The sequence below is a fragment of the Euprymna scolopes genome, chromosome 26 (assembly GCF_053919585.1).
Source record: "Euprymna scolopes isolate OS-2025 chromosome 26, ASM5391958v1, whole genome shotgun sequence".
NCBI lineage: Eukaryota > Metazoa > Mollusca > Cephalopoda > Sepiida > Sepiolidae > Euprymna > Euprymna scolopes.
In genome coordinates, this window is record NC_136507.1 from 19511752 (window position 1) to 19527894 (window position 16143).

At 32.0% G+C, this 16143-nt stretch overlaps 1 protein-coding gene across 1 annotated transcript in view; it reads left to right on the forward strand.

The window, feature by feature from the left end:
• The first annotated feature begins 4581 nt into the window (after positions 1 to 4581).
• Positions 4582 to 16143, forward strand: part of LOC145247936 (uncharacterized) — a 70250-nt gene continuing 58688 nt past the window's right edge. Inside the window, exon 1 of the mRNA XM_080109575.1 lies at positions 4582 to 5694. Coding sequence (XP_079965701.1) covers positions 5628 to 5694 — 67 coding nt within the window. The 5' untranslated portion in view covers positions 4582 to 5627. The remainder of the gene's footprint in view (positions 5695 to 16143) is intronic.

Consider the following 16143-nt stretch of genomic DNA (forward strand, 5'->3'; position numbering starts at 1 on the left):
TGGTTTCATCTTCTTTATAAAAAAATTTGATTCAAGGGCAGATAATCACGGAAAAAATTTTTTTCTTTCTTGATTATAATTCCAATAATAATAATTAGAAAAGGAGTGATGTCCTCCCCTCACCTCAATGTATTAGCTGATTAAAAAAAAGATGTTGCCAAGTAGTCCTCGACTACTTTACATTTTTTACTTACACATTTCGATCCAATTTATTTATATTTTTTATCAATCTTTTATCTGAAAAGAGAAATAAAAGAACAATAACTGGAAAAAATTTTTTTAAATACAATGTCTGACTCAGATTCAAGGGCAGATAATCAAGGATGACTTTTTAAAAAAAGTTTGATAACGTGTAACGGTCACAGTCAGAATGCAAGAAAAATCTGTATAGGCATTAAAAATGCTTTTTATGTTTTTGTGAAATTAATTCATATTTTATTGATAAGTATTATTGCATGAGGAATCATTTTTGAGTGAAAATTCGAGTTCCAGGTTTAGATAAAAACGACATCAGATCAAATTTGGTGGCCATTTTGTTTAGATTTAGCTTATTGCTATAATGTTGACACATTTTAAGTGTGCATTTTTCAATTTTACATGGATAATACTAGATTGATTTAAAATAGAAATAATTCTTAGTTTAGTGATATGCAACAAAACCAGTGTACAACCATTTGTACTTTATTTTTTGCTTCTTCTCTGTCTGCGACCATCAAACATTTCAACTACAACAACATTAATAAATTCTGCTCATTTAGAATTAGAGTTAAAAAGCAAAAACACAGGAAACTCTGTAGGATGTGCATGAAACGAAGATGTCATATTCCAGAAATCATTTAAATTGGTCAAGTATTTTTTTTTTTTAAATCAAATTTTATGAGGAAGAGAGGAGGCTGAAAGTGGCCATATTGTTTAAAATTTTGCTAAAATTCAAGGACAACAATTTGACTATAATGATTTTGTTTGTATTCAAAATAATTAAAACTTTTAGTCACTAAAATCGAAAAATTTGATTTTCTTAATAATAAAAAAAAAAAAACTTGATTAATTTACGTTGATTTTTGGAATATGACATGTTCATTCTGTGACTAGTGATCATCAAAAAGATATTTTTTAATTTTTTGTTTTTTTTAATCAAATCTAATTCTAAATCAGCACGAAATAAATAAATTATTTATTTAATAAATAAATAATTTATTATTATTTAATAAATAATAACAACAGCAAATTAATAGTTAATAATTTTCTATAACACTAAAAAATTTTATTTTTAAAGAAAGAACAAAGTCATTCATAGTAAAAACGTTTTATAACAATTGTTCTTAAATTATATAATTATTTGATAGAACCATTTTTTTTTTCTTCATAAAAAAAAATGTTATCGATTTTGGAATTTAAAATCTAAAAAATAAATTTGAATATTTTAAAACTGACTTTTTGTTTGTTCAATGGCATTAAACAATGCCTTACAATTTGGGAAGACACATTCGATATTTACATTTCATCATTTTTTTTTTTTTTTTTATTTATTTTTTCTTCAATAAAAATTGCCAACCATTAATTTTAAAATTTAGGGAGCTCGGTTAAGAAATATACACCTCCAAAATACAACTTGTTTTGTGTTAAAGAATAATTCATCCTTCTAAAACAATTTTGGTACTTCTGAAGGAGAAGACCCATATCGGCCTGAATTTTTCTGATTGTGATTTTTTTTTTTTTTTTTTTTTTTTTTTTTACAAAGGCATCACCACATTATCAAGGCCCAGAGGCCACTCAAGGATAAGGGCTAAAGAGTGTACAGTAGAAGTTGGTCAATATAGTAATCATTAGTAATGAAAATTTGGTAAATTTAATAACTTATATGGAACGGCTCATCAAGAACTTATTTACTTTAGACTTGAACACAACCATATTGTAGTCAGCCGGAAAGCAGGAAAACTGAAAACAATTCCACAGGCGTGCAGTTCTAAGAAAGAAGCTTTGTTCATGGAATCTATGTTTAGGTTTAGGCACAGATAAAGAGTGGGGGAAATTATTGATAGTGTTTACAGCTAGACGAGTGTTTCTTGTGAAAGTTTGGCGAGGGGGGACCATAGATTGAAGCTCAGTTGAACACTTTCCATGAAAATAACGATACATCAGAGACAAACTCGCAACATCTCTTCTGTGAGATAGAGGTTGTAAGGAGGAGAAAAGGACATCTCCTACGAGGCTACGAAGTCTATTTTGAACTCTATCAAGGCAGGACAAGTCCTTTCTAGCAGCTCCTGCCCAGATGTGGCAACAGTATTCCATCCTTGGACGTACCTGGCTCTTATATAGATAGAGAATAGCATCAGCAGTGAGATATCTACTGGATCGATAGAAAGATCCCACCATTTTTCCAGCGGCCTTGGCAACAGATTTGATATACGTGTTCCATCTTAAAATCAATTTTATCTATTTTTGAGGAACAAAAAACTTTTTTTACCCTAACTAAAAATTGCATTTCTTTTTGCATTTGTTGCAATTTGAGTTTTTACCTTTTTTACCTTTTTTTTTTTTTTTTTTTTTTTTTGGTGCTTTTACAGAATAGGGACCACTTTATCATCATTGGCATATTCCCCCAGAGGGTGCTAAATGAAAACTTTTTTTTTTTTTTTTGAAAACAATGGCAAATGTTCAAAACGTAAGCAAACAGTTAAAAATTAAGGAGAAAAAAAATATAATTATGATTGAAAATGATTACCGTATAATAAAGATATTATAAACAGAAGATATCATTTGCCAAGTGTCGGCTGCTGAGATTTCATTGGTTAAAGCGTTTCGGCACCTTCCAGCAGTTTACACAACCTGCCTAGAATATGACGAGGATAATGCAAACACTATTCTGCAGAAGTATATCATTTTAATTTTTTTTTTTTTTTTCTTAAAATCGTAAACTGTTCCGGCCAAGATATGCGTCCCTTGCTCCTGAAGTACCATTAATATATATATATATATAACAAATTATGTTCAGAAAAAAAAAAAAAGATTAACATGCCGTTCAGACTTTCACTATATACAAAAAAAAAGAAAAAGAAAAAAGTAATAATTTCAATTAAAAGTATAAATAATTGGCAGTATGGAGTTACTCCCCTTTCATTTTTTTTTCTTTTGAACTGAATTACTTCCCTTTAGTTGTTTGAACTCCAATTTTTTTTTTTTTTCATTTTAGTGGATTGGGTGAGAAAACTCCCCCCACTTTTTTTTTTTTTTTTGTCTTATTTTTGGCCTTTTTCTGTTTGTTTGGTCTTTTTTATTATTAATTCTAAGTAACTTTGGCGGTAGAAAATAGTTTGAAAATATCACAAGGATTGTTCATCACCATTTTAGGGATGTATTCAGCAGAAGTTAACAATTTCATTTTGAAGCGTCGGTAAAATTATACAATTGAATGAGGGCACCAAGTCTTTTGGTGCAATATAATTATTTGTATGTTTATTTATTCATGTTATTTTTTATTTATTTATTTTTTGTATTCAAAATGATTGTCTCAAAAAGTATGAAGTCAGGCTCCATTTTTCTTTTTTCACTTTAGGATGGCAAAAATCGTATATCAGGGGAGATAACTTATTTCAACTTATATTTAGTTTTTTTTTTTTTTTTCAACATAACTTTAAAAGTTTTCATGTTAAACATTTTAAGCAAAAAAAAAAAAAAAAAAAAAAAAAAAAAAAAAAAAAGGTAAATGTTACCTTACGCTACAACAGAATACTGACCACTTTAATTTGTTTTTTTTAGGGGTATTCGAGGTAGCTGACAACGAATCTGATAATCAAACCAGCCGCAAATTTACCGTTTGTATGGTATGAACCCCTAGACCTTGGGACTATTTTGTGTCATTTCGCCGCCTTCGGTAGTGTTTTTCTTACATGATACGTTCATGCGCAAACGGGCGTAGTGGGGAGTCTTATATCGCGTAGGAATCTTTAAGCGGTCATTTAAAGTAAAGCTTAAAAAAAAGAATGTGGTTTATTTATTTATTTTCTTTTTTTTTTTTTGTCTTACGTAGTTTTAATGCTTTTAAATTGATCAAAAAAGTTTTCACAAGCGGTTTACCAAAACATAACCACCAAACATTTTTATGTTTTTCGTTTTTTTTAGGGGAGGAGGTATTCCATTAACAGGTGCTTCTGTCGGCACATTACTTACGGAAAAACGGTTAATTAAACTGCAGAAGCACCTGTTAGTGGAATACCTAAAAAGAACGAAAAACATAAAAATGTTTGGTTATGTTTTTACAAACCGGCCGTGAAAACTTTATTTTTTGATAAATCAAAAAACCACATATTTTTTTAAAACTTTCTTATTTGAAAGATTCCTACGCGATGTGATACGACACCACACTACGCTCGTTCGCACGCGAACGTATTATGTAAGAAAAACACTACCGAAGGCGGTGAAATGGCACAAAATAGTCCCAAGGTCTAGGGGTTCATACCATGCAAACGGTAAATTTGCGGCGTGTTTGATTATCAAATTCATTGTCAGCGACCTTGAATACCCCTAAAAAAAACAAATTAAAGTGGTCAGTCTTCTGTTGTAGCGTAAGGTAAAATTTATCAAAAAAAAAAAAAAAAAAAAAAAAAAAAAATTGAAAAAAATTGGGTAAATTTTTACTTTATGGTCCTAAATCGATACAGTTAGTGCCTCCTCATGAACCCAACCATTTAGAGTGGCATATCAATATTATCGTAAACCATTGTAGCATTTTAGGGCAGTTTTTAAAAATTTATCACTAAGCCCTAAGCAAGATTGAGATTGTCAGACTGACTTCCTCATCTTGGTTGTTATTGTCACAACGTTTCGGCCGTTTTGCCCTCCAGCCTTCGCCAGGTGTTTTGTATCAGACTGGGGAACCGTTTGTTAAGAGTCTCAAACCCAACCCTTCATTATTATTACAGGAGTACCGTGTTCGGACTCCAGCTAGGCTTTGGGACATAGTTGTTGATTCTCTGTTTTGAATGTTACTTTTTCACTGCCTTCGTTCAGGATTGAACTCAGCACCTTTGGGTAACTGTAAACTTTGATACAACGTCTAGGACCACTCGGCCATATGTCACTAGAATATGTGACAATAACAACCAGGATGAGGAAGTCAGTCCGACAATCTCAATCAATGAAAACACCTCATCTCAAAAATACAGACAATTACTACCCTAAGCAAGAGTTGTAATTCATTTTTTTTCACTTCCTTGAAAATTTTTCTTCTTTCACTGAAAAAAGTTGTTTCCCTTTAGCTACCTCCAAAAATGGATATTTTTCCAAAACGTGACCCAACTTCACATCAGCAATCAACAAATATCAGCAGAAAATCTTTTGAAGTAACAAAAAGCCCCCCCCCCCGTCTAAAAACAGATTTGGGGGAGACAAAAGCTATTGCAACACTTTTCTTTCTTTAGAAAAGAAAATTTTAGTTATTTCCACGTTTTTGTCATGAAAAAAAAAAAAAAAAAAGAAAAAACTTATTTGAACGCTTATGAAAAAAATTGCGGTAACTACTTTTTTTTCAGTTTTGTTTTCACGTGTTTTCTTTTTTTTTCAGGCGTTTTGTTTTGTTGGTGTTTTTTTTTTTTGCTTTTTTTTTTTGTCGTCTCTAGCTGTGTATGCATAGATCTTTTTTGGCTGCTTACGTAATCAAGCCAGAAGACGCTGATGCAGAAATTGGGTCAGGTACGTACAAAAAACGTTTTACAAATAAAGTGAGATAAGTTATACCCCTTGTGTAAAAAAAAAAAAAAAAAAAAAAAAAAAAATTTTTAACCTGACCTGTATTTATCCAACAAATTTGTCGACAAAAGTTGCTTCACCATCCAATGTAATCTCATTTTAACACGAAAGACAAACAGAAATTAATATAAATGCTATATTTGTTCTCGATATTTACTGAGCTCATCTTTTCTGACATCTCCCAAATTCTCTTTTTGGAAAAAGGGAGAGGGGGGGTAAGCAATATTGAAGAGCTAGGGATTACTGTAAATAAGCCTGACCCTTGAAAAGCACAGCTCTAACCATTCATCCCAAACATTAAACCGACCTTGTGTCACATCCCGCTTCTTGCGGTTATTCAATATGAACATAGATTGAAGAGGAGCTTTTGAAAAAAAAAAAAAAAAAAAAAAAAAGGCCTCAGGTGCCCTATCATGGGTAGGCCTTTAATATGGAACAACATGACACGCACAAACTCGCTGAAAAAGTTAGGAAAGATTCAGAATGCAGTGGCAATCTTGAATGCTTTAGTAATAGCAAGACGTTGTACTTCGAAACACTATCAATTTTACAGCTCGGCAATCCTTTTAACAAAATCGGATGTTTGATCTTTCAGCAGCTCAGCCCAGCTCGTGTGACAGAGATAAAACAAAATTTTGTCTTATGTTTCTGTATTTTTTTTTTTTTTGAGATGAGGATTGATAATTCGTATTATTCGTACTTAGTGTTATTCACACAACGTTTCGGCCGATGTAACCTCCAACCTTAGGATGTCAAACAAAAATACAAGAAAAAAAGTGTGCATATATATATATATTAGTAAAAAATTAAGCTGAAAAATACATTTTCAATGAGGAGACAACCCTATCAGGATAAAAAAAAGAAAGAAAAGCTACCTGATTAAAGAGAGCAACAAAAAAATGCTTTAAATAAAAAAAATGATTTTAATTAAATAAAAAAAAAATTTTTATCTTTTTTTTTCTTCCATTTTCTTTATTGCTTTTCTCTCTATAATATTATGTCCCCCACCAAAGTTTTTTTTTTTTTCATTTCTAATCTGACACCTGTTTCGTCGTCTACAACTCATCAGAGTGGCTGAATCTAGTGAAATTCGAAATCAGGACCGAAGAATTAGAAGCCTAAACCTTTACCACTGAGCTGTATCACGTTTTCAGTCAGTGTTTTTTATCCTTATCTTTATATAATGCCATTTTTCTTCTCTTCTGATGAGAAACATTTAGCTTCAACATGCCATGGTCTTATTTCTCTTTCTGCAACCCTTATTGATTTGATAATATAAAGTTCCCATGTAACTTTACTCTTTATGCTTTTAACTTATATATATAAGAACAAGTAGTTAAAAAAAACATTAAAAAAACACTTTGAAAAAGAGTTAAAAGCACATTTAATTTTAAAAAGGAAACACTAAATAAGTGAATAGTCCTTAATCTGCGGAGTTTTGAAGAAATGCTTTCCTTCTCATCAGAGGGTAGGATTTAGCAAAATGTGGGATCGGATTTTGCTTGCAAAAGTATTTCATGAAACTACAAGTCATAGATCTTACTTGATAACAAAAAGTGAAGCAGAGGGAATAGGGTGATTATCTCTTATTTGTTTTTATCGAGCTTTTACATCTGGTTGAGATTACTTTGTAAATATTAATTCTTTAATATTTATTATATACTTTAGTTTTGCCATCTTGGATTATTTTGGTAAACTTAACTGTAATTCTTATTTCATTATATATATATATAAGAGAGAGAGAGAGAGAGAGAGAGAGAGAGAGAGAGTAATAATGAACAGTGATAAGCAGTAAGATTGTATATTAAAAAAAAATCTATGACAGGTTTATCTTGTCAAAAATATGGGGAAAAATATATATATGTAAATAGATTAGCAGGTCGCTTGGCATTGTCCAGTCATAAAACACTTAAATATGATTTTTAAATTTACGCAAATTTCAAATTTATTATTATAGAAACAATTTTCTATTTATTATTATATTGTACCCAATATATTGTACCGATTTCAAAAGTTAAAAAAAAAAGACCTGGGTGTCATCAGCTAGAATTGAAACCAAAACATTTAGCGCTCCAGCCGCATTTCCTACTGTTTGAGCTATTGTCAAACAGATTTGAATTTATTTAAGTATTTAGAATTGGCAGGTGCACGTTTTAATGACTTAATGAGGTCAACTTTTACTGCAGGGTAGTATTTTATTTACTGCAGGAACGCTTCTTCTTTTTTTTTTGTTTCCCCAAGATGTTGGGGGAGAAACCAACTCCCCATAAAAAGGGGATTGTCCAAATTGAATAGCAATATAAGGAGAAACTCCACATTGATCAAAGCTGATTGCTTTTGGACATTTCTGGCGATCGCGACCGACCGGGGAAAATACCGTCAGAATTAGTTCCGCTTTTATTATACGAAAAAGCCTAATCCACATGTGGCAAGCGAAAAATGTTGAATATTTATCTTTTCAAAGTCGAGCAAATTAAATAGACAGGCGACCCTCGTTAACTTGTAGATATTATCATTTAGATGTGATATAAAGTTTTAAGAAGTGAGTCCGCCTTTCTCAGATATACACAAAAAGCGAACATACATACATTTTCGCTTTTATATTTATAGAAGATAACTGATTTTCATTCTAAAGTATCGCAAAACAAATAACATCTACATAAAACGTGATACAGCTCAGTGGTAAAGGTTTAGGCTTCTAACTCTTGGGTCCCGATTTCGAATTTCACTAGATTCAGCCCCTCTGATGAGTTGTAGACGATGAAACATGTGTCAGTGGATAATCATATTTGAAAACAAATATATACATATATAAAACAACAGTCCATGAAAAATGCAATCATTTGATCCACTTCAGACCACTCTGAAATCTTACATCTATGAGGAGGTGCAGTTTGAAAAGAAATGGAAATAGACATATCGAGTTTTATAAATTCGATATTGTAATCTGTAGCAAGTAGCTGAGTGAGCTATATAAGATTGTATATTTAAAAATAACATACAAGAATTATCCAGAAAAATAAAGTGCTTGGCAAACTTCAGATGTAAGTTACACTTCCAGAGGTTGAAGCTTCAATCCTCAGTGCAGGTGATTTTATCTTTTTGTGTACATTGTCATTCTGCTGTCCAACCATATCTCACCAAAGCAGCCACATCAACAGCAGTCTCTCTTTAAAGTCCAACCCTTCTTCACCATGACAGGGGTAATGGCAACATAGTGTCAGAGCTATCTCGTCTGAAACTTTGGTTCTTAGCTGGGCCACTCATGATAAACAGATTTGCCACAAAGTGCTGATAGAGCTGCAATCCTGCTCACAGGACCATTCCAGATCCGGCATCCTTTGTTTGTTTCTGCTTCCACATGAAGTCAGCAGAGATATGTCGGGTGTGAAACCACAAATCAATGGAGTCCAAACCTTCCCCGACTTTGTATGCAACTGCTGAGCCTTGTTGCACTTGAGGTCAAAGTACATAATCCTGAGATACGATTAGCTCTATGCAGAAATTTGATTCACTTAAAGAAAACAGCAGCAGTTTCATTCCACAAAAACGCTTTCACTTAGATGTTGGCAACCTTCAACTGGTTACTCCCTTAAGCACCCAACGCCTTTCTAGAAAGAATTCTAATTAAAAATATATCAGGAAAACGAATGTCAACAACCGAATCTTTTTTTAATCATGTGTAAAAGGAAGAGACTAGTGGATAGTGTACCAGTCCAAATGGCGAAGTGGTTCATGACACAAACTGACAATCTGGGTGTGCCAAGTTCGAATCCAGTTTCTTCCACAAAAATGTATTTCGCTTAGAAATGCTGACACATGGTAGCAGTCTTTCTAGAAAAAATTCAAACTGGAAAGATATTGAGAGAAAAGAATGCCAACAAAACTCCTCGAATTCATTTCAAATGAATGAGGCTCAACAACAAATAAAATGGTTACGTGGTTCCTCCTGTAAATGTTCGAAAGAATTCTAACCAGAAAGATATCAGGGGAAATTAATGTCAACAACAACCATCAGATTCATTCAAAATTAATGAATGATGCTCAACAACAAAAACAACAGCTGTACAAAAAATTTTGTTTTTAAACACAGCCTTTTTATATAGCTAAGTAAGCTGCTGTTGATGAGACAGCTTTGGTGAGAATTAGTATGTCAGCAGAATGACGATTTACACAGAAAAATTCAATTGTTTATCTCTGCCACACAAGCTGAGCTGTTGAAAGATCAAACATGCAGTTTTGTTAGAAGTACCAAGCCCTAAATGCGAGCGCAACACTGCTATTGTGAAAACCCAGCTTACACAACTGGAATTATGAGTTTAGTCTCCATTAGATTTTAAAATGTAAATAAACAGTTGCCTTGGATTTTCAGGTTTCCTAAGTAAAAATTACGTTTTTATAGAAAAGTATACATAAACATATCTTGTTTATCTGCAGTCATACGGAATTTCACATAGGTTTAATAGCCTGACAGTAATTACTGGACGTCTCATCGTTAAGAGGTGAAAATTAACTATCTGCTTCCACCTATCATCATCAGATTTCGAGGATTGTTTAAAAGAAAAATAATATTAGGATCAACATCCCTCCCCCCATAATGACACCCGAATAAGATCGGAGGGTACATCGGCCGAAACGTTGGAAGAATAAAATCCAAGATGAAAATAGTAGTCTGAATGATACAATATATAAAATAAAATACGCATCAAGTGCGCTTGAAAGCCAAATTACAACGCAATTTTACAAAAATAAACAAACATTTCACTTGCTTGAAGTTTATAATTTAAATATATTTCGGAGTAAAACGCCATCGTCAGTATCTTGTTTCTTTTTTCTTCTTTCTTGCCATGTAAAGTTGAAGATAGAAAAGTCAGTAATAAAGATCCGCGCGTTGTTTCTTTTGAATATAGAATGAAACTCCATTTCGTTGTCTCTTATTCTATAAGATCTTATTTGGGCTGCGAATACCATGTTATTTTGGATATTTAATCAGGGTTTACTTGTAGGGTTAAGTATCCTCACGCCAGGTGGTTGTGACAAATCCTTTTACAGAGAAACCTTAGACACTTAAGGATAATGACCAGCTTCAGTTCAAGACCAGCTTATTCATGTTTGTTTTGTTTAGCAGGATATCTTATTCTAGCTTGTTAAAACAAATAAACTTCAGTCCATTTCAAAATACAACCGCTGAGAGACAACGCGCAGATCTTTATTACTGACTTTTCTTTGTCCAACTTTACAACATGGCAAAAAAAACCAAAAAAACAAGATACTGAGGATGGAGTTGTAATTTGGCTTTCATGCGCACTTGATGCGTATTTTATTTTATTCACAAATCAACGCTTCTATAACAGAACTCACACCCTTGAATACTATATATATATATATATATATATATATATATATATATAAGGACTAACTTTCTTCCAATCCCAACATTGGACGATTTTTAATCTAAACACTGAACTATGACTTGAACTATGATCAAATTTTAGGAATAAGGGAGATAAATCTGTCTTAAACTCTACAGAAAGTTTTTCTTTTTTAATTTAATTAATATTTGATATTTTATATTAAAGCAAATTTACTTGGTTAAATTTAATGCCCCTCCCCCCAAAAAACCCCTAAAATATTAAACACCACATTTGTTTGTAACTATAAACACTGAGGGATTGTAAAGCTGGCCTCTCTAGTATACGATATTGACTCAAGGGAAATAACTAATTTACTAGGTTCATCATTTTCTTCCTTTATTTTATTTTATTTTTTTTGATGCTGTTAAAACTAATTTTGTTATTAATGTTATAAACTTTACTAAAGAAAAAAGTCATCGTATCGCATCTTTAATACCATTTTCAATTCCTCTGCAATTATCGTTGCATTTTCTTTGTTGCTCATAAAAAGTACAATTCCTCTAAGTTGTGTTGGTTTTAGCGTTCTGGAAATTAAAAGTAAAAATACACATGAAAAAATAAATAAATAAAATATGTAAATAAATCGGCGATTATGGCAACAAAAACTCCGATCTAGGGGAGATAACCAGCATAAACATGGCAAAAATAAGCATATTTTGCAAGGTATAATTTGGGACGCTAAAAACAATCAGTGGAACAATGAAAGAATGTTTAATGAAGAAAAAAAAAAAGATTACATGAATGTTATAGCCAAGAAGTCCCGGAAATTGCCGAAACAGTTTATGAAAAGGAAAAAAAGTTAACGATCAAACTATACTTAAATGATGTTAGTCCCGGAAATTGGCAAAGCAATAAAAAAAAAATAAATAAAAAAAATACACGAATACTACACCTGCAAGCGCCGGGTGAAGTTAGTCCCGGAAATTGCTGAAGCAATGTTAAAAAAAAAAAAAAAACCCAGTTAATTAACGAACTTAAAATAAAACAATGTTACATAACAAAATAAACTTATTAATTAACGTACACAAAACAAAAGTAAACAACCTGTTATAATGAAACGATGTTAATCAAAAACATAATTAAATAAACTTGTTAATTAACAAAAATAAAAAAAATCGTATCACACGATTTTGTTATAAATAATTATACGGGAGAATACTTCTCCTTTTTCTCTTTTCCGCCAAAGAAACTCTACGAGATAAAGGTGCAACATCTTAGTTTTGGTCCCCACCAATTTCTGGATGCATCTTTTGGCATGAGACCAAAAACCTTCATTTAAAAATAAGAATTTCATCTAGCAATTTAATAAACAATATATATGGTAAAAATTGAATTTAATAATAATAAAAAAAACTTGTACTGTCCTCTCTCTACATAAGTACCTGTATTATCAAGACTTTTATCCAAAAAATAAATAATAAAAATCCAAAAAATAAATAATAAAAATCCAAAAAATAAATAAATAATAAAAAATCTTTAAATATACAAATGTATAAAAAAAAAGAAAAAGAAAACGTTTAAAGATTCTGCACAAAATAAAGTGTTTGTTTGTTTTTTTTTTGTTTTTTCTCTTAAATAAGCATTTTTTATTGGATAATTGAACAACTTTTTTTTTTTTCTTCATTTTAGTTCATTGTAAAACCTAATGAAAATAATGTATATTTCAATGCTAATTATTTTTAACGTATCTTTAATAATTAAAAACTGAAATTTAAATGTTAATATTTAAACGTATCTTCATCTTAACTTCAATTGTCTGTGTGTGGATGCTGTCATCATCAGGATTGACGAAGTTAGCATCGTGGATGATTGTTGCATGTCCATATACACCGTTATCATACGCAGCTCAATCATCAGATATGATACACCTTTCCAGCAAAATCTATGATCAAATTATCAGGAACAATGTTTCCCTCCCGTTTCTAAATCTACCTCTGTTATATTTTTGCTTAAAGAAGTAGGATTCATCAATTTCTACTTTTGGCTTGTTATCTAAAGCTAATCCACCTAGCAATATTAGCTTGTTTAAAATATCCTGCTCACAAACTTCTGTAATAAATTGTTTCCAATCTACAACGGCAGGGGATGCAATGCCAACTTCCTTCTCGATTGCAGTTTGCTTTATCACCATACGCCAACAAAAAAAACTATCATAATTATCTCCCTTATTTGCAGATAACTTCTTTTCAAAAAAATAAAAATAAATAAATACCCCTTTCACACGTTAATAACTGACCTACAGCTCCAGCATACCCAATGCCATCCGTCTGTGACTTTACTTCTATTAGTCAACATTCTATGGCAATGGTTCTCAACTGGGGTCCATGTGGACCTCCATGGTACATGTAGCGTTAATATCCGTTCAGTCTTCATTCAGGATAAACTGTTGATATATGTTCTTTGGTTTTCTTTACATTACTGAAAAATAAAATAAGCTACAAGGGTTCACCAGAATACATTAAAAAGAAAAGAAATTCATGATTAAAAAAAAAAGGTTGAGAACCATTGTTCTAGGGGTTTCACATGCTAAACAAGGGCTAGAATTCCCTATCAATCCAATGGAAACTGCAAACTTCTGTTATTTTCGGTAAAATTGAACTAAATGTCAAATTTAACTCGCTAATTTCTTGTGGAATGAAGACATGGTCCACTATACGTTCTTTCGAAAGTCGGAGACATCCTAAATTTGACATGTTATCTATTCTAAGAAATCTTAGTTATGATTCTGTAGCCGAAAGCGATAAAATATTAAATTCCAATGAAAAAGTTGTTTATCTTTTGTATAGCCAATAAATAAGACGTTGTTGTCCAATGAAAAATGATTCTCTTGTTTAAGAAGAAAAAAAAAAAAAAACGAACACTTTATCTTGTGCAGAATCTTTAAACGTTTTTTTCTTTCTTTTTTTTATACATTTGTATATTTAAAGATTTTATGCATAATTTTTATTATTTATTTTTGGATAGAAGTCTTGATAATACAGGTACTTATGTAGAGAAAGGACAGTACAAGTTTTTTTCATTATTAAATTCAATTTTTACGGTATATTTTGTTTATCAAATTGCTAGATGAAATCACAGAATAGGTAAAAAAAAAAAAAAAAAAGTAAATAAAAAATTAAAAATAAGTACCCCCCATCTTAAAAATGGATTTTAAAATAACATTATTATTTCAGCACGGTCCTTTATCTGCAGGAGTACCATTTTTTTATGTAAATAAAGCATCACAATTTCTCTCATTCCTTTTTTTGTTTGCTTGAATAATTCTGATTAATTTCCCTTTTTCCTGATATAATAGTAACATAACCAAAGATCGCGTGTTTCGCGTCTCCAGATAGATAAGTGAATTATAATGCTTGACTTTAAGCTTTAATCATAACCAGTTTAAATACTTCAAAATCTGCTTCACCTAGTAAAGTAAACAGGCTTTCCCCATTTTTATTATAGACTAGCGGGGGATGGGGGGGGGTACCTGGCGTTGCCCGAGTGTTTGGAGGTGTGTGTGTTAAAAAAAAAACAAAAAAAAAAAAAAAACGTTGGCCGGACGTTTGGAGGTGTAAAAGAAAAAAAAAAAAAAAAAGTTTTAGTACGAAGGTAGGGTTGAACCCCAATGCCTTGACGCGAAGGTGGAAACGAAAGGGGGAAAAAAGCCAGACACCTAACCACCTTGGGCACGAGGGAAGAGGAATTGATAAGCGTGTTAAAATAAGGTTTATAAAGTAAAATGTACAGGTGCGAGGAAGTGGCAAGATGTTTGACCTAGTTTTGCGCTGCAAGCCAGTTATTGTTTCCCCCCACTTTTCGCTTTTCGAAGACGCGGCAAGCTCGTAAAAGTCGGGCAAATTCAATACACATACGACCCCCGTTGTTAAGTTGTAGATATTATCATTTAGATGTGATATAAAAAGTTTTAAGAAAGAGCGACCCCCCCCCCCCCCGAAAGAAGGCCTCGGAAAAAAGCCTTTTGCAGACATACACAAAAAGCGAACATACATACATATATATATACATGATGATTGCAACGTCTTGTCAGACGAGTGCCACTCCCTCAGATATTTAAAATCCATGAGCCCAAATGCCTGAGGGAGTATCTATACAAATATGATGTTACAGAGTCTTAGCTTTGTACGACAGCTAAGTCTCTCTCTCGGTTCAAAATGTTGAGATCCAGCAACAAGCAAGAGCAAGATAGCCAGCAACAAATTAAACTGCAGACCAGCTTAACGCAGGTAATGGTCTTCCGCTTTATGGTTTTTTTAAATCAGAGATTTGCTTCTCCTAGAAAGGTTGCCTTCACCATAGCTTACGGGAGCCCTCTCCACCCCAATACACATATACACACACACACAAATATACACGGTGCTAGTTGGCCGTTGACCCAGAAAAGAGTTCATTCGCCCTTATATACATACATACATACATACACACATTTTCGCTTTTATATATATAGATTAAAAAAAACCCAAAAAAAACAGCCTGACACTGACTTCTACTTTCCTAGGTGAAATTTATGTGTGATTTTGTCGCCTTTAAACTGCCAATTTCTGATTAATATCAAAGTTTAATCACAAACGTCAAATATTATACTTAATTTTTACTACTAGACATGTGAATAAACACTTGTTGGGTTTAGGGTGCATTAGTTTTTTCCATTAACTAGAATAAAGAAAAATTTCTCATTTTTAAATGAATATTTTTAGTTTCATGCCAAAAGACACATCCGAAAATTGTTGGGGGACGAGAACCGAGATATTCCACCTTCATCTCATTGAGTTTCTTTAGCGGAAAAGAAAAAAGGGAGAGATATTCCCCTGTATAATTATTGCCATCAGGGAGCAATATGCGATATGATTTTTTTTATTTCCGTTAGTTAACAAGTTTATTTAATTTTTGTTTTTGATTAATTACCATCGGATTTTTTTTTCATGTACATCATTTTACTGTTATCGATAAAAAGCAATTTAAGTGACTAGACCATATA